Here is an 18,460-nt window from a genome sequence, read left to right as displayed (position 1 = left end):
AATTCCGAAGCTTCTCTAATAACAGACTTTACTGGCTTAGTACTACACTGTGTTACCGCTAGTAAGACGCTGTGTTTCACTTGGCCTGATTTATACGGTGCGACGGTATGCATTCACGCACCTGATAAGATGTCTCGCGCTTACGCGAGAAAATCGAGAGTTTGGCAGACGGCTAACAGGAAAACAGAACGCAAAATTGTAATCGTGCATGATTTCATTGGATTTGGTGAATACGAAGGTTCTAAGACATTTTATTGTTACTCTAGACAATTGCTGTTACTCGAGCAATAACGGTAGGTATTATGAAAATGGGGAAAACACTGGAAAATTCTCGCAATACGCTTGAATTATTCACCTACAACGTCTACAGTGTTAGACTAGAGCTTTAAAATAAAAACCTCTCGCCAAACTGGGCGAGTGAGTCAATAAGTTAAATAGTGAAAAAATAGACTATGGTGGTGGGTTCGGGAAGGGGTCCCTGATTAGGTGGGGTCTGGGGGTTCTCCCCTGGAATTTTTTTTCGACAATTACCGGTACACCTCTTAGATGCAATTTTCTGCACTCTGAGCATTATTAAACAATTGATCTTCATCACAAAAATATCACTTGAGTATTTTAATCTTTGGGGACATCAAAGGCAAAGACTAAAATACTTACTTAAAAAAAGAGAAACATAAACTTCAAATTGCTGAGGGTTGAATTGCTTAGTCTCTGCCAAGTTGTGCAAGTACAATTTTAAGGCAAAGTGGTTAAAAAGTTAATCTATCTGCCAACTGAATTAACACAGGCCTCGACGCTTAATTATTTTCAGATCTGTACAAAATTTACTTGCAATCTATGAGCCGTTAAGGTCCTCTTTTGGTTCAGTGCATATCATATTACCAGGAGTGTATAATATAGAGATATATATCGATATTATGCACTCCGGATATTGCAATATATATATGGAAAATCGTAATGAAATTCACACATTTATTTTGCGTGCCGGCACGCTCTGTGTCATTCCTGATTGCAGCTTTTTCCTCAATTCCAGGAAAGAATTTTGCTGTCGTCCTTTGATCCCAGCGGTGCCCAACCCCTATAATGAACATGCCCCACGCGACTTTTAAACAATCCTGCACTCCCCCCCCCCTCTGTACATCAATCAATATGCTGCCCCAGGCACGTATACACAGCCACGCTGTGCTGACTGTCGGCGACCTTTGATAATATAAAGTGAGGATGCCGTGAGATAGCCGCCCTTCACAATCGCTAGAACTGTTTTTCATCAATGTTTGGATATATATAACTAGAGCTGTAACGATCCACCGAAATCGGATCGAATCGCGATTCTCTTCCCTCGATCCGATCCTCGATACTTTTTCTCGTATTTTTGATCCGATCCAACCCGCTAGTACTTCATACTGTGTGCATCGGCCGAAGCGTGTATGAGACGCCCGCTCTGATTGGTCTATAGTCCTGACTCGCCAGTCAGCTAATCAGTGGCTACAGCACATCGCTAATATGTTTACAGGGCTGCAGTTAGACGTGACTGCTCGCGTTACACTGCTTGTCGAGCGTGGACCAGTCTAGGCTGCAGTTTCCCGAGTTTAATTATGCGCTTAAAGTTATTTTGTTATTAAAATAAAATTGAGAAAAAAGAAAGAATGTAATAGTTGGTTAAGAGTTTTTATTGCAAAATAATGAAAATATAAGAAGAAAAGAATATTTCTAGGCTTAATTTCCGCACTCCGCAGCAGCAAGGTTATATTCCTCATTTCAGTTGCACTGTATAAAATTTGCACCGATTGTTCGCATTGTTCGCTTGGACACATTTTTTTTTTTTTTCAGCCGGTGCCTGGCACTGGCCACGCGCTTGTGCAGTATTGATGCAGCAAGTTATTAATAGCCGTCACTGCGCGAGTCGTTTCTTGGAAATGCACGCTCTGCCATTACTTTAGTTTTGCACCCCCCCCTACCATCGCTCAGTGTTATAATGTGTTTCTAATTCTATGCATTTTGTATCTGGCATGTCTACGGTAAATGGAACAGCCTAGTCAGACAGGCGCTGTCTGCAAGGTGTCACGTAGTTTGTCTGCTAATGCGATTAACACGTGGGGAGAATGGCGTGCAATTGCCATTGCCATCCAAAAAACCCGACTTTTACAGAAATTCAGGAACGAATATACACAGATATTGAAGTCAAAACTCAGTGTTAATCATGGCTATTGCATGGTATGCAAGACAGACTTTCAAGTGGGGCACGGAGGAGGAGTGACTGCCAGAGGCATATAGTCTCTCAACAGGCATAAGTGCTATGCGGCGTGCAGTGGAATCTACACCCAATATATCAAGCTTCTTTGCAGCAGATAGAGAATGTCTGTCTTGACGCAGAAGTGAGATTTACGGATTATTTAATTGAACACAACGTGCCTTTGAGGGTGGCAGACCATGCAAATGGACTCTTCAAGAAATGTTTCCAGACTCACAAATAGCCAAAAAGTATGGTTGCAAACATACAAAACACGTGAAATTGAGACGTGACGTGAGAAATTTGCAATTCTTACCTGTGTTTTAATACATGTATTATTACTATAGTAACCTAACTGTGTACTCTCTCTGAAAAGTCATGAAAAGTGTTGAATCCCTAACTTTGTAGGGTTGAGTCTAGGGTTGAGACAGTGGCATCAGACATGAGAATATGGCCGCACAGTATGCCTCAGATTGCAGGAAAATGGCTTAAATATTTCAAAATCTTTCTGGGGGGGCATGCCCCAGACCCCCCCCCTAGCAGCTGGCATGCCAACGGCACGCGGGCCTGCCCTGCAGCAACCCGAAGGTTAATTTCGTCACCCCCCCCCCGTCCATCAATTTCATTCCGCATTTGGAGTTCACAGGGTTGGAAACCCTGCTAGCATTCGTCAACATTGCATAATCAATGGACCTATTATTCCTTTAAGCAGAATTCTTTGCTCTCTAAAAGAAGACCAATTGCTTGTCAATACGATACTCCTAGGCTGAGATATTGGCTCGTAAACTTCCCCCCTCACAGGCCTTTCGGGGGCATCGCCTATGCCCTTATCTCCCATTATCTTTCCTAGCATGGCTAATGCCAGTCATGATGGAGCCTGCAATGTTTTCTAAATTAAGTCTCTACAACGCAGCTCAGTTACTATATGGTGTAGTAAGAGTACCAAATTTGGGCATGTGACATCAATTATCAGCGCTCCAAGCGGCGACGGAAAACAATAGCCAGTCCCGCAAAAGGCAAGAAGGATAGTGAATATTGTGCATGCGAGGCGGCGTGAGGCCTGTGGGAGGCATGATTACGCTCCAATATCTCTGCCTAGGAGTATTGTAGAGACAAGCGGTTGGTCTTATTTTAGAGAGCAAAGAATGCTGCTTAACGCAATACCATGAACTTAGTCTAGAACTGCATACAAAGTAGAATAATATTGCCGTTAAATAGCACTATTTTCCCGTTTTCCCGTTGTACACTCTAGGTATTTATTAGCTCTTGTTGATATGTTTAGATTGAATATATGCTGTGTAGTATAGTCCAGTCTCAACAATGACAACATCTGTACTCTACTTTATCACTTCTGTTTCAGACAATACAGGAAAAAGTCGCGTAGTCGATCAAGCAGCCCTCGCAGACGCGATCGGGATAGGTCAAGAAAATCCCGAAGCAAGGAGAGGGATAGGGAATTAAAGAAGGCTAGAAGCAAAAGTCGAGAACGGACAAGACGGTCAAAGTCCAGAGAGAAACGCTCAAAGTCCCGCAATAGAGACAAGCCACGTTCATCCTCGAAGGACAAGGATAAGCAGAGGTCGCGGTCGCGTGATAGGGATAGGGATCGGGATAGACGGTAGGCACTCGGCTCTTCGCAGGTGTAACTAACTTGGCCCATCGAATTAATATGTCACAATTAAAATTACATTCATCGCGCATAAAATTAATCTTTTTATTCGTCTTTTGGCGATTACAAACGCAGTCGTCGATATTTTGTGGTTTACCAAATACAAAGCTAAATGAAACATGTTTAAAAGCAGTTAAATGTTATGTTGTAATTGATCAAGTTGTTAAATATGGTTAGAAATGGCGATGAAGAGTGAAAGTTCGCACGAGCGTTTTGTGTGAACACAGGAGGCGGTCGAAGAGTCACGATAGATCTCGCCGTCGCTCTCACTCGCGAAGTCGAGACGGGAGGAAGCGGTCTCGAACGAAATCACCGGGAAAGAAAGGCAAGCACCAGAAATCCAACGACAAGGACAAAGTCAAGTCTAAAGACGGGAGCGAGGAGAAGCAGACCGAGTTCCAGTTTGATCCGCTGGACAAGGTGAGCTGGTGTAGAAATTAGGGGGGCACCGGAACTTGGATCCGGCCGGATCCCCAATTTTTCAGAGTCGGTTTCAGCCGGAACCCTTCAGAAACAGTCGGCCGGAACCGGAACTTTTTCCTAAAATTTGTCATTTCTGCTACAAGCGTCATAAAAATCAAAAGATTAGTCACTGAATGTAGTTGAGAGTCGATAGAGTCAATTTGCTGACAATATAGTGTTAACAACTTCACACTTTTCTGCCCAAAAAACGCTTGCCACTTGAACATTGGCTAACTAACTGAACTGAACCTAACTGATGTTAGATGATTCATAAGATTTTCTTTCAAAATTAAATACTTTTAGAGCCACAGGAATCGCATCTGTCCGTTAGTTGAAAATGTTAGACTAAAACCAGGGATACTGCAACATGCAGGTTTTGCCACAGAATTATGCAAATTATGCACTGTAGGCAGGTGATTCGTACACCTAACAGTAAAAAAAACCATCCTGTAATTAGAACATTGAGCATTGTCCTACTCGCCTAAGTGATGTGCCTGCTAATGATTTTTCGTTCAGGCTGAGTGAGTTTGCGCAATACTGGGCCAAAACTGTCAAGTTTATTCCCAGCTAAACTTCTGGTTCCGGCCAGGTAGTTCCGGCTGGAACTTTTTTCAAGTTCCGGCCGGTTCCGGTTCCGGCCGAAACTTAAAAAGTTGGATCCGGTGCACCCAGAAATTAACTTTTGAACAAGGGACGTCCTACCCTCAAAAAGAGGGAGTCCGCATCAAAATGAGGGAGTCCGCAGTGTAAGGTTGAAAATTAAAGATATTTTAAAACAATAACGCATGTGCTTATTTTTAAGATGCATGCAGTTGCACGTCTGCCAAATTTTCTTTGGACATTAGCTGAAAAAATACAGTAATTCCGCGAGGCTGTGCTCCGGAATGAACTAGTTAGTATGGCAGAATTTTCAGGGAGTCACACGGACTCCTGCATATGTCAAATTAGGGAGTCCGACAGTAAATCGGGGAGTATTTGACTCCGGACTCCCATTAATTTCGCACCCTGGGTGAGTGAATCGATTCCAAATCTGAGGCTGCAATTCTCCAATCGCAAATTATCAAATAGGTTGGCGTGTTGTCAGAGCTGCCTACGTGCGTTTGCGTGTAAACGGGAAGAAAGGATGGTTTCCAGTCGACAGTATGTGTCGTGTGTACAGTGAGTGAACATTATTCTCTCTGACTCCAATTTTAATGTGATGGTATGTGTTTTATCAGTGCCTATCATTTCCACTGACATCAGTTTCAATATGAGCAAATTCGTATGATTAGTGCATATCATATTAAGTGACTCCAGATGTGCATCAAGTGTATCTGGGTTTCTTATAGATAAGAGGCACAGTGGCGCACCGCCGTTGTCAAATTTAACATCGCCGTTGTAAAAATGTTTATGTATTTACCCGCCATTGTCAAAATAGTGTCAACCCCAAAATAAATAGATGACCAGATTCACCATATCACAGATTCACATATTTAGATTGCCATGTGCGTTTATTGAGTCATATGACGCAGGGTCTACACTTTTCTGTTATTCGATTGGTTGGAGTGTCGTCCTTTTTGTCCCAAACTGGCCATTACCTCCTTTTGTTATAAGGGTGGTATAGTTTCGGTTCGTTTCGTGCTGCGGTGAAGCTTGTATTGAAGGCAACGTCAGACTTGTCTCTGTGTCTCGTGCGATGTGAGTCGTTGACGATGGAGATCACAGAAAAACCAACACGTCTTTATGGTAACAGATGAGGTGATATTTTATTCTACTCAGAGGCTACTGATGCAGTCTAGTGTAGTTCTGCATGAGAAACTGTAAACTTTGTAAGAACTTTGTAAAACTTGTAAACTTCGTAGGAACCTCGTAAGAGCTGGTAAAACTTGTCACAACTGCCCGCGCGCCGTGCGCGGGCTCGCGTGTCAACCCGCGCCCACGCGCGTCGTGCGCGGACTCGACCCTTTTCTGTTCTGCCTAAGCTACTTTATACTCCCCCAAATAAATCAGCCCCTCCCCATGCCTGACCATTGGTCAGACACTTGATTTCTTCTGTTCGTTGATTCGTTAACTAAATTATTTCTACATGGTACACTATGACGTAGTTATGGTGTACTGGACTCTGCTGCCATGATGGCGACTAGTGGAACTCTACTGCACTAAAATATAGCTATGTCTTTGGTGTAATGATCTCGCGAAGCCCCATATATAGAATGGGACTACGTGAGATGCTTCTAAACTCGATCGTCACGAACGTATCACATGTGGTCAACACGCACGCTTGCCGCGTATTCCTGGCCTGCGCGCGACCAACCCGTGCTAACCTTACGTAATGAAATGCTGCTAATACGCTCCGCGCGGTCAACGTTCGCTGCTGCCTAGCTATATACTGATACTAAGCGACTACTGTCATTGCTAATTTCAGTTCTACTTGCTCGCTACTGCTGTAATATTATTTCATTATGCGCTCGCGTGTAGCGCAAATATCTACACATGTTGCCAACGAATACCACGTATCTTCTCAAACCATCTCTACTCTCTACCTTCTAATAATTCTAAACTACAGTAACACTGTTACACTTTGTCTAATTTTCCCTGAAAAGAAACCCTGTGTATGTTTATAGAATCTATTCATAGAGCACACTATGAACACCCAGAATCCTGAAAATGTGATTAGTTCATGTTATTAGTTAGTAAATTGCAAGACGTGGCGGTCAGAAAATGCGATGTCGTCGGCTCGAAATCGTTTTTTTCGTTTCTACCGACTCATTTTTCGGCTACAGGAGGCAGAACAGAAGCGTCTCGAAACGGAGATGACGAGGAGGAGGGAGCGCATCGAACACTGGCGCGCCGAGAGGAACAAGAAGAAGCTGGAGCAGGCGCGCACGAACAAGGACCTCCCGATGCCGATGTTCCCGGGGAAGAAGTGGTCGCTGGAGGATGAAGATGAGGATGAACACGAGCACGTCGTCGTGGAACCAGATGCTGAATGTGAGTGAAGCCAGGCTCTTAGGCCTAAAAAAAAACATGTTTGTTTCCGCTAACGAGCTGAAAAAAATTGGACACAAAATTGGAAATTGGGCAGGCAAAACTTTTTTTATCAAATTTTTTTTTCGGTATTTTAACTTATACTTGTTTTATACTTATAACAGCCCATATAATGACTTCAAAGTCAAATCAATGCATTCACCGATCGATATCACGTTGGGATATTATAAAATATTTTAACTTTTTTTTTTTTGCTGATCACAATAAAAAGTTTTGACTCGGCGGTTTAAAATGGACTCGAGTTAGTGGAAACAAACGTCTTTTTTAGGCCTTAGCATCTGGTCGTGAGGGGTGGGTGAAGGCAGTTGGCTCCTCTTAGATGTCAGAGAAAAAAATGAAATAAAAAAGCAAAATAAATGGAAATAATCTTAAAATAAGTGTTAGGCATCTAACTATGTAGGCATCTGTAAAATCCTACTCTTTTAGGTCCACGCCTGGCATGAAAAGTGTAGTTTTACACCTGGTGCAACAATATTCCATACTGTCGTGAATAAACAAACGATCTTGAAAGTTTAACAAAGTAGATTATTATTGGCACGATTTTAAGCTATTCAATCAAATTGATGAGGAGGAGACTGTATTTAATGCCCGTCTTGCACGTCTAATTGCACATTCGTAATCTTAGCGAGGCACGTTGACAATCTTTCCTGTGATGTGTGCTTTAGCTGGTGATCAACAAGAGAACGGGACTGAGCCACAGGAAGACGTGGACCCTCTGGATGCTTACATGCAGGTACATGTTATCACGTCCTGTCGCTGTTGACGTCGAAAGACACAACGCACCTGCACCCGGCGTAATATTCACGTGTAGCTCAAGTGATTGATAGATAATAATTATTTTGTATAGCAGTTCAGCGAAAACAGCATACTTATTTCTTCATGAAATTACAATGAGTTGAATTTATGAATTCAACGAGGTTTTTGTTGGCATGTGCAGGCAACTCAATAGTAGCAGTTTTAGATTGAGTAGGTTTAGAGGCTCAGGGTTTCATCGTAACGTATCTAGTGTGGTAGCGTCACTGTGGTTTCATTCTTGATTTTCCCCGTGCCGTACTTACCTGCACCCCGTGCAATTGCATATACGTTGGCTAGGCATCTTGGCGATTCCTTCCTTGACTTTCCCTGTGTTTTGCGCGACCTGCGCATGTGCAGGAGGTCAACAATGAGGTGCGGACGATCATGGGTCACCACCACGTTGCGGGCAAGGACGCGAAGATGGAGCGTGTGACGCGCATCGTGAGTGTGGCCAAGGTCAAGGCTGAGGAGAAGAAGAAGGGAGAGCTGATGCAGAACGACCAGGATGCGATGGAGGTGAGCAGACGCCAGCACGTGAAACTAACTTGGGACAAGCCTGTCCATCTGCATGAATACATCGTGATCGCTGAATGCGTAGCCGGACTACTACCCTCTGGACAACTACCACCCGGACAATTACCCCCCTAGAACAACTGCCACCCGGACAACTACCCCCCTAGGGTTAGGGTTAGCGTTAGGGTTAGGGTTGTCCTAGGGGGGTAATTGTCCTAGGGGGTAGTTGGCCGGGTAGCAGTTGTCCGGGTGGTAGTTGTCCTAGGGGGATAATTGTTTGGGGGGTAGTTGTCCAGAGGGTAGTAGTCCGAGAATCCGCTGAATCTACACATATGCACGTACCCCACAAATGTACACAAAGACATATGCATATATGCAATACGCTACATGTAGAGTAGACACAAGCATGCATGCACGAACTCGCTTGCATCCTATCATAAACGTACATATGCATGTATGATTGACGTTAGTACGCTAAGAAAAGCAACATTTCCTTTATCGCCGCGGCCGGAGTGTTAGAATGTCATGATTAATGATGGGTATCGCTTACATTTTTGTATCGCGATATATCGCGATACGGAACAGTGTAAAACGTTCAGAGTCAGACTGAGCTTTAATAATACTCAACACAACAATTCAAACAAGCAGGCTATCTTATTGTGTATGTATGCGTGTGTGTGTGTGTGTGTGTGTGTGTGTGTGTGTGCTGCGCGCGTGCGTTTGTGTGTGCGTGCGTGCGTGTGTGCAGTTGCAACTGTGCTGTGTGAGTGTTTGTACTTAAGCGGGGGCGGGTGCATATGTTGTGTGTATAGTGCTGACGGTATCCCACGGCACGCGCCGTTGCGAGGGCGGTGCGGGGGGGGGGGCGGAATCGGTACGGCGAGAATGTATCACGATAGGTATTATTTTGAGTTTGTACCGCGATATACCGGTATACCGATAATACCGCGCACCACTAGTCATGATATTTGATATGTCGTCCCAATCGCCAGTATTCAGGGATGCGTGCGGTAAGTGTAATGCCCTCTCTCTCTCTGCATGCTTGCTTGTGTAGTACTCGTCCGAAGAAGAAGAGGAGGACCTGAAGAAGAAGGCCAGTGCTCTGGAGGCGTCCAAGAGCACGGCTAAGAAGCTAGAGGCGGTCGACCACACCAAGGTCACTTACCAGCCGTTCCGCAAGAACTTCTACGTTGAGGTGCCGGAGATTGCTCGCCTCTCCCCCGAAGGTGAGTGCAGCCCCCTCTGTATTCGTTCGCATAGCGTCTGCCGGCGCACGTTGAAATAGCTGTGGTTCATTTGCAGAAATAGCCTCATGTTTCTTTCACCCCAGGATGGGACTAACTACCAGCATAAAATCAAAGTCGGTTCTATTCTGGGGATGATGCATACATTTTGCGCCTGAATTGTTGTGCTTCATAGATTCACAGTAGTCATGAGGATTTCTTGTCATGATTGTTTCTGATGACGCGCCCTTGATTAGCTTGTGTTTGAGTGTGGTGCCTCCCTCCTAGTTTACGCATCGTGGATTGTTTTGCGTGAGCCACTGTAGATGGCGTCACTGACACTGAAAGATGCGTGTTGCAGGCCAACGTGCAGGCCAGCGAACCGTGCAGCCGTGATTTGCACGGTCAGTTTTGAAACTGCACGGCCAAAAAAATTTAAAAAAATTAAAAAATTTTGAGGAGGCACTCTCCCGCCCTCCCTTCGTGAACGCCTATGGCGGTCTTGGCTGAGACACACAGAAAAATTGCACTCCCAAATAATTTTTCAGCACTCCCACAATACTCATTCCTGGCTAATACCATGTTGCAGACGTGGAGGTGCAGCGGCAGGAGCTGGAATCAATCGTCGTGAAGGGCAAGGGCTGTCCCAAACCCATCTCACAGTGGGCGCAGTGCGGCGTCTCCAAAAAGATCCTCGACTCCATGAAAAAGTGCGTGCCAGGGGACGAATTTCGCAATTTTAGCCACTTGCGGAAAATTGCGAGTGCCTAAAAATCTATGTGCTAAAATGAATTCTAACATGCAAATAACTCGGCATTATGAAAGTGTAAACAGCGTACGGTAAATAACGGCGAATTGAAACTTGTTTAGGGAATTTGACCAACCAGTTTGACCATTAATCATGAGATATATTCTTTCCGTGATCGACAGTGATAATGTATGCGGTGTATGCTATACATTTCTACTCGCAGAAAATAGCAAGTGCTTATATTTTCTACTCACAATTTCTCAATATTGACATGCATTTTGCGAGTTAGCAATAGGGAAATTCGAGCCCTGCGTGTGCATGAGTTGCGTTCACGGTTGCAGCCTCGTCGTTCGAGATTAGAATAGCGGATAGTTAGAAGCTGTCCTCGGATTAAGTCAATATTTGGTTAAAATCTAGTTCAGATTCGGTGAAAATTGGTTTGAGATACGTTAACTTCATCGCTCAGCAGTGTTTTATGCATCACCCGTATTGTCACGCACGGAATCGATGCTGATTGCAACGGTGATCATCTCCAGCTACTTATTAATATATCCGTACAGCGTAGACTACTTAGGTACGACAGTGCGGTAACATCGTTAGTGGCGAGGTCGTCGTCCTGACGACCATGACACGTGTGCGGGCGCGTGTTTGCAGGCAGAACTACGAGACGCCGACGCCGATCCAGGCGCAGGGCATCCCGGCGATCATGGCCGGACGCGACGTGATCGGCATCGCGAAGACTGGAAGCGGAAAGACTATCGCCTTCCTGTTGCCGATGTTTCGCCACATCATGGATCAACCGCCGCTCGAGACGGACGACGGCCCCATCGGTGAGTCAAGTCAGCGCGGGTCAGAGCCGGTGCGGTGTAGATACGAGTGTGTGCGTGGGTGCGCGTGTCTGTGGGTATGCATGGGTGTGTGTGTGTGTGCGTTTATGCGTGTGTGTGCGTGCGCGTGTCTGTGGGTGTGTGTGTATGTGTTTATGCGTGTGTCTGTCTGTGGGTGTGTACGCGTGTGGGTGTCTGTGTGCACGTGCATGTGTGTGTGTCTATGGGTATGCGTGGGCGTGTGTGTATGCGTGCATGTGTGTGTCTGTGGGTGTGTGTGTGTGTGCTTGTATGTGTGTCTATGGGTATGCATGGGCGTGTGAGTGTATGCGTACGAGCGCATGTCTCTGTGTGTGTGTATGTATGTGTATATAGCTGCGTTCACACGATATACACGGCCTTGCTGGTTCCGTACTTATCTGGTGCTGAATTCGGCTGAAATACCGTGCTAAGACAACCTGGAGCGTTCACACGAGAATCGAGGCTTAGCTGGCTAGGTATAATATAGACTGGTACCCGGTCGACAGTTCCACACGCTACACTAACGTCGTGTAGCGAACGGGTACCAGTCTAGGTAAGCGCGCTACAGTTTCGCAATTCGAAATTGCGTTCACACGACAGACAATACGCGGCCAGCGTGGTGCCGAGTAAGCCGCGTATTTCAGTACGGTACTGAATAAGCCACGTATATTTTTAGCGTATGAACGCTCAAGTACGGTGGCGTGTGTCTGTGTGTCTATGGGGGCGTGTTATCATTGTAACTATCGCCATCATTTCCATCAGGGTATTAGCCAGGAATGAGTATGAGTGCAGAAAAAATATTTGGGAGTGCAATTTTTGTGTCTCAGCCAAAACTGCCGTAGTGGACTTTGTGAACGCCGTAGGCGTTCACGGGGGGAAAGATTATACACTACAGGGGGCCTCCCCTGGAAAAGTTGTTAAATTTCTTTGGCCGTGCAGTTTCAAAACTGACCGTGCAAATCACGGCTGCACGGCTCGCTGGCTAATACGTTGGTTTCCATCCCCGTCGTCGTCGTCGTCGTCAGCACGTGTAATGACGTGCCTCTCTCTCTCGCTTCTCCCGCAGCACTCATTATGACGCCGACGCGCGAGCTCGCGATGCAGATATCGCGCGAGTGCAAGAAGTTCTGCAGGCAGCTGGGCGTGCACCCGGTCTGCGTGTACGGCGGCACGGGAATCTCTGAGCAGATCGCCGAGCTGAAGAGAGGAGCAGAGATCATCGTCTGCACACCGGGACGCATGATCGACATGCTCGCAGCCAACAGCGGTAAGGCTTGCCGGTCACGTCCATGTGTCATAGTTCGAGCACGAAGAAGGAACGTAGGGGGGAGGGGGAGAGTTTGGGAAGGTAGGGCCATAATAAAAATATTGTTTGTTTGCCCTCACCTGAGCGGGTCGCCAAAAAGGAGCTGACTCAAACATTTTTGATGATCTTTCCCATTCTTTTTTTAATTTTATTTTTACAAATTGTATCACTGTACATTATATAAATCTGTAGGCAATACATTATATGTACCAAGCAAAACAAACATTTAACATAAAAGGTATCTCCACACAAGAACAACCAAGCATGTAGACACCATGCTTAATTTGTAAAAAGAACCCCCTCAAAAAAAGAAGACTACCTACCTACCCAAACTTTTCAGCCTGGGTCGGGTGAGGGCGAACAAAGATTTTTTAATTGTGGCCTAGGGTTACAAGAAATAGAGGGCTACAAGCATCAGTTTTGCAGCCTACACAGGTTACTGGCTGCTGTCAGTGTCGGCAGCAAATACTTGCTGCCAAGGAATTTCTAATCAAGCAAAGTAAAAGCATTACGCTACAGGTAAACTCAGGTTGAAAATTATGGCCACTTGTTGAGGGTTGTTTTTGATAAATCACGTTGACCCTACGTGTACCTGTGCCCCATCCGTACTTCCTTTGATGCGCAACTTGGGTTGAGCATAGGTGACTATATTTAGAATGAACAGGTCAAAGAAAATAGGGCCAGGAGGCCAAACCGGCTACCTTATGGGTAGAGGGCAGTACTGGTGCGGTGAGTGGACGTCTAATTGCTATGGTTTATTCAAGTTTCTGTCTGGGTAAGTAAGTTTGTTGCTGCTTGCTTTCTTCTCTGGCAGCAAGTACTTGCTGCCTGGCAATACAAATTAATTTCTAACCCTGGGAAAGGAGTTGAGAGAGGGCAGGAGGAGGGAATATGTGGAGGAAAAGGGTGGGAGGGAGAGTAGAAGAGAGAATTTATGAGAGAGGTAGAAAGGAGGAGTGAAGGGGCAGGAAAGTGGAGGGAAAGAGAACGTGGGAGGGACGAGGGAAGGGAAATGAAGTGTGAAAGTAAAAAAGATGGTGTAGAGAGTCGGCTGGGTCTAGCAACTAGGTGTTGGTAGTACGGGGAGCTAGCTAGTTTGTAACCGTATATTTGCGCGTGGGTCTGATGGTGTTATTGTAAAAAAAGAAGAAGATGGTGTTATTGTAAGCCCAACATGGCCTGCACATAAGCAGAGATGTTCGATGCAGCCTCAATACCATGAACACAGTGTGTGAATGGATCCTACGTCAGCTTGCCATGAAACTGGTAAGAGTTATATACCTTCACACATTGGGGTAAAAAAAAACCTGTAAAGCTTCAATATCTGATAATGTGCGTTGCTGTGAATGCCCCCTCGACTGGAGTGCGCTACATCTCACCCTCTGCCCTGGCCAGCCTTCCCCAAATGCGGAACAACCAATTTCAAACAAACATACTAATAGCCACCCTTTCCTTTCAGAAGCAGTGTTTGTATAAACTCCTAGCCTTTCTGTATGTACTTGCAGAAGTGGTGTTGGCATTGCAGATGTAAGTATGGTAGCCCGAGCACCCCAGGGTCTATGCAGGCACAATTAATTCGCTAGCTGTCAGCGTTATTCCTCCACTGTTGCTTCTCAATGACTTAAAATCGTAGGAGAATGTCACATGCTGTCATTTTGTAGTGGCAACGAACGAACGTCATAATATATCGACATATCATATTGTCTGGCTTGTATTGTTTTTGGGAAAGTTGGCAATCACGCAAATTCTTCTGCTGTTCTATTACATTATTTTGGTCTTATCACCACCAGGAGGAGTTACTTCTATTGCATTTGTCTGACTTGCTATGTGTGGGGAAATTTGCTGACCCAGCCAGCATACACATGTAGCAGAAACCACACTACACACGCACACATGCACGCGCGCACGCACATACACATACCTACGCACATACATACATGTGCTTGCATTATCGCAACAAAAATCAGCCACCAGTTAGCATTTCTGGCCTAGCTACTTAACGCGTTTGCTCGCCTTCATTTTGTTCTGCACGAATGTGCTATGTTGGGTGAAATGTCTGGAAAGGAAAGGAACGAGAAAAACAATTTGATTCCGAAGATATCCCAGGTTGCAATACTGCAGTCGTACGTGAGGCTGGTAACATCAACATTGCTCCTACCTGGGGCTTTGGAATAACACGCAGAGCTACCTATTCACCTACTTGGTTTGTCAAAAAGCTAGATGCTGTGATGCATTTTGCCACTCGTGTATACACACATACATGCATCTATAACCATTCACACCTACTTTCATACACTTGAATGCTGCTGGTATGTGTGTGTGCGTGCGTGCGTGCGTGTGTGCGTGCGTGCGTGTGTGCGTGCGTGCGTGCGTGCGTGCCTGCGTGCGTGCGTGCGTGCGTGCGTGCGTGTGTATGTGTGGGTGCACGTGCGTACATCTACAAACATATATGCGTGCATGCCTACATACATACATACACACATGCTTATATGTGGTTATACAGTATATCAGGAGCTAATAATGACAAAGTTGTCATTATTAGCTCCTGGTATATGTATATATGGATAGTTGTCGACAGTACTGTGTTAGCTGCCGTCGCATAGACCCTGCTGGACCTGCTATAACACAAACAAGGCGTGCTCTTTGCCCGCCTCTGATCTCTCTATGAAACAGCTGCCTTTGCACATGCGGTTTTATGGAGTTGTTATTTTGTGCAGGCCTTCAGACTTTGCTGATGCTCGCATGGAGAGAGCTGCCAGAATCCGATGGGTACTTATCAACCAAGTCTCGCGCCGCCACCTGTTGGCGCTGCATGAAAGTTCTCGCCTCCGAGAGTTTTTTCTTTTGGAGTGGGAATTCTCGGCTCGGCTACAGCGCTGTCTGAATCATAGCGATGTTCAGTGATGTTAGATGTCAGGGGCTAGGACGAAAAGTGAACGAGTTTAATCAAGGTCGAAAAAAGAAATTTGAGCAAGCGAAAACATTGTCATACCACCTGTGAAGACACTGGAGCGGACCCAGCCAACGTGAATTTTAAATTTGGTTGCATTGTCCAACTGTCGAAACTACTGCGCTTAGATAGTTTTAGGCAGATGCTGCCATCTCAAACGCTGCGAAGGAGTACACATGGGGTAGTGACTTTGGGAGTAGAAGTTTAGGTCGATAATTCATAGACCTGGATCTCAGTGGGGGGATTCCCTCGTTAAGTATCGTCAATGGCGTATGCTGCAGGGTAAAAAATACACGGGAGCGACTCGCTCTTCAAACCTCCGAAATCGCTCACGTGAGGCTCAAAATAGCTCCCATGGAAAATTATTTTTTTTTTCTCTGGTATGCTGTCGAGCCGTTCCACTGACAGAGACAAGGTGACAAGGTTGCCGTGGTAGGTGTGGTGGGTGGGTGTGGGTGGGGAGTCCCGGGGTCCGCTCTGGTGTCTTCGCCGCCCGCGTGCGTATGATGTGGGGGGGTGGGGGGTGGAGGGGTTAGAGGCTTGTCGTTCGCGCTGTCGTGTCCTCGCTCTATGACACCGTCTCTCACGCGCGTCCGTATCTCTGCTTGTGTGTGATTGCAGGCCGCGTGACAAACCTGAAGCGAGTTACCTACCTGGTGCTCGACGAAGCTGATAGAATGTTCGACATGGGATTCGAACCGCAGGTCAGTGCTTTAATTTTTTTCAAATTTCATTTTGTTTTATTTTTTATTCTGTTATTTGCTATTTATTCATTATTTGTATTGATTATATTTATTATTGAATTTGATGTGGTTGTTTTGGATTTGCTCGTGCCACATTGTTTAGCCGAGCTTTTGTTTTTCTCATTGTGTATAGTTTCGCTTTGCATTTGGTTTCTCATATTTTGGTGGTGTTAACTTACGCATGGTTTGTGTGAATTGTACTTGTATTGTTTTGGATTGTGCTTGCACCTTGTTCCCGATAACAGTGCGATAGTGTGCACACATGGCCGCCATATCTCCGTCTCCCCAAGATCATTGTCTAACATTGCCTCTCTCGGACACGTCTCACGTCGTCTCACACGCGTCTCGCGTTGTCTCACACATGCCTCACAGTGTGTGAGACTGCGTGAGACAACGTAGACGCGTTGTAGACTGGAGACAAGGTGAATCGCATGTGAGCATGCAGTGAGATGTGTGTGAGACGGAGTGTGACAACGTGCAGCCGTGTGAGACGGCGTGTGACAACTAGTGATATCGCGTCTTGAGATGTGTGAGACGGTGTGACAACGTGAGATTGTGAGATACGTGTACAACGTGAGACGCGCTGAGATTGTGTGAGCACCGTGTGACAACGTGAATTTGTGAGACGCGTGTGAGATGTGTGTGACGAGCAACTCCGTGACAACGTAAGACGCTGTGTGAGATGCGTGTACAACGTAAGACGCGTTGAGATTGTTGTGAGATGCATGTGACAACGTAATACGCGTGTAGATGCTTGTGACAACGTGAGACGCAGTTGAGATTGTGTGTGAAACGCGTGTGACATACGTGATAACCGTGTGAGATGTGTTGTGAGACCGTGTGACAACGTGAAACGTTGTGAGACGCGTGTGACAACGTGAGCGGCGTGTGAAACGCGTGTGCCACGCGAGACGCGTGTGAGATGCTATTGAACGGTGCGAGACAAGTGAGACGTAGGTGTGCGACGACGTGAACCGTGTGTGAAGACAAGTGACGACGTGGTGTGAAGACAACGTGCAGACGCGTGTGAGACAATCGCGAGACTCGCCGTCTGTGAGACAATTGTGAGACGGTGTGAGACAACGTGAGACGCGTCGTGAGACAACTGAGACGTGTGTGTCGACGATCGGTGACGTCGTATGTGAGACAAACGTGAGACGTGTGTGAGACAACGTGAGACGCTGTGGAGACAACGCGCGAACGTGTGTGAGGACAATGTGAGACGTCTGTGGACAACGTGAGACGCGTGTTCGAGACAACGTGAGAGTGCCTGTGTGAGACAACGCTGAGACGTGTGTTAGACAACGTGAGACGACGTGAGAGGTGTGTGCGGACGACGTGTAGACGTTGTGCAGACAACGTGAGACGCGTTGTGAGACATACCGTGCAGACGTCGCTGTGAGACAACGTGAGGACGTTGTTGGAAACGCTTGAGATGACGTGTGTGAGAGACGTTGAGACGCGTGTGAGACAACTGTGAGACGTGCTGTGAGAAACGGTGGAGACGTCTGTGAGACAACGCGAGACGCGTGTGAGACAACGTGAGACGTTGTGTTGAACTGGTGGGAGACAAGTGAGACGTGTGCTTGAGACAACGTGTAACGTGTGTGCCATAGTGAGAGTGTGAGACAACTGAGGCATGTGTGAAGCACATGTTGAACGTGGCTGAGACAACGTGACACGCTGTGCAACAACGTGCAGGGCATGGTGTGAGACAATGCGAGACGCCCGTGTGAGACAGTGAGAGCCCAGTGGGGTTGTGAGGACAAGTTTCACTGAGACGTGTGAGACAAACGTGAGGCATGTGTGAGACAATGCGGACGCGTGATGGAGACTGACGTTGAGACGTTGGTTGAGTACGAGTCGAGAACGTGTCAGAGAGGAGACAATGTTAGACAATGATCTTGGGAGACGGAGATATGGCGCCATGTTGTGCACACTATCGC

General features: G+C 46.2%; 1 protein-coding gene across 1 annotated transcript in view; it reads left to right on the top strand.

Moving 5' to 3' along the window:
* The window catches only part of LOC106811255 (probable ATP-dependent RNA helicase DDX46), a 40,911-nt gene that overhangs the window by 936 nt on the left and 21,515 nt on the right, over positions 1-18,460 (top strand). The window contains exons 2-11 of the mRNA XM_014814812.1: positions 3,591-3,848; positions 4,127-4,319; positions 7,124-7,331; positions 8,054-8,121; positions 8,541-8,699; positions 9,751-9,922; positions 10,509-10,629; positions 11,322-11,497; positions 12,582-12,782; positions 16,393-16,475. Of these exons, the coding sequence (XP_014670298.1) occupies positions 3,591-3,848; positions 4,127-4,319; positions 7,124-7,331; positions 8,054-8,121; positions 8,541-8,699; positions 9,751-9,922; positions 10,509-10,629; positions 11,322-11,497; positions 12,582-12,782; positions 16,393-16,475 (1,639 nt within the window). The remainder of the gene's footprint in view (positions 1-3,590; positions 3,849-4,126; positions 4,320-7,123; positions 7,332-8,053; positions 8,122-8,540; positions 8,700-9,750; positions 9,923-10,508; positions 10,630-11,321; positions 11,498-12,581; positions 12,783-16,392; positions 16,476-18,460) is intronic.

This window comes from Priapulus caudatus, unplaced genomic scaffold (assembly GCF_000485595.1).
Source record: "Priapulus caudatus unplaced genomic scaffold, Priapulus_caudatus-5.0.1 Scaffold520, whole genome shotgun sequence".
Classification (NCBI taxonomy): Eukaryota; Metazoa; Priapulida; class Priapulimorpha; order Priapulimorphida; family Priapulidae; genus Priapulus; species Priapulus caudatus.
The sequence above is the reverse complement of the archived record's forward strand: the minus strand, read 5'-3'. Positions and strand labels throughout refer to the sequence as shown.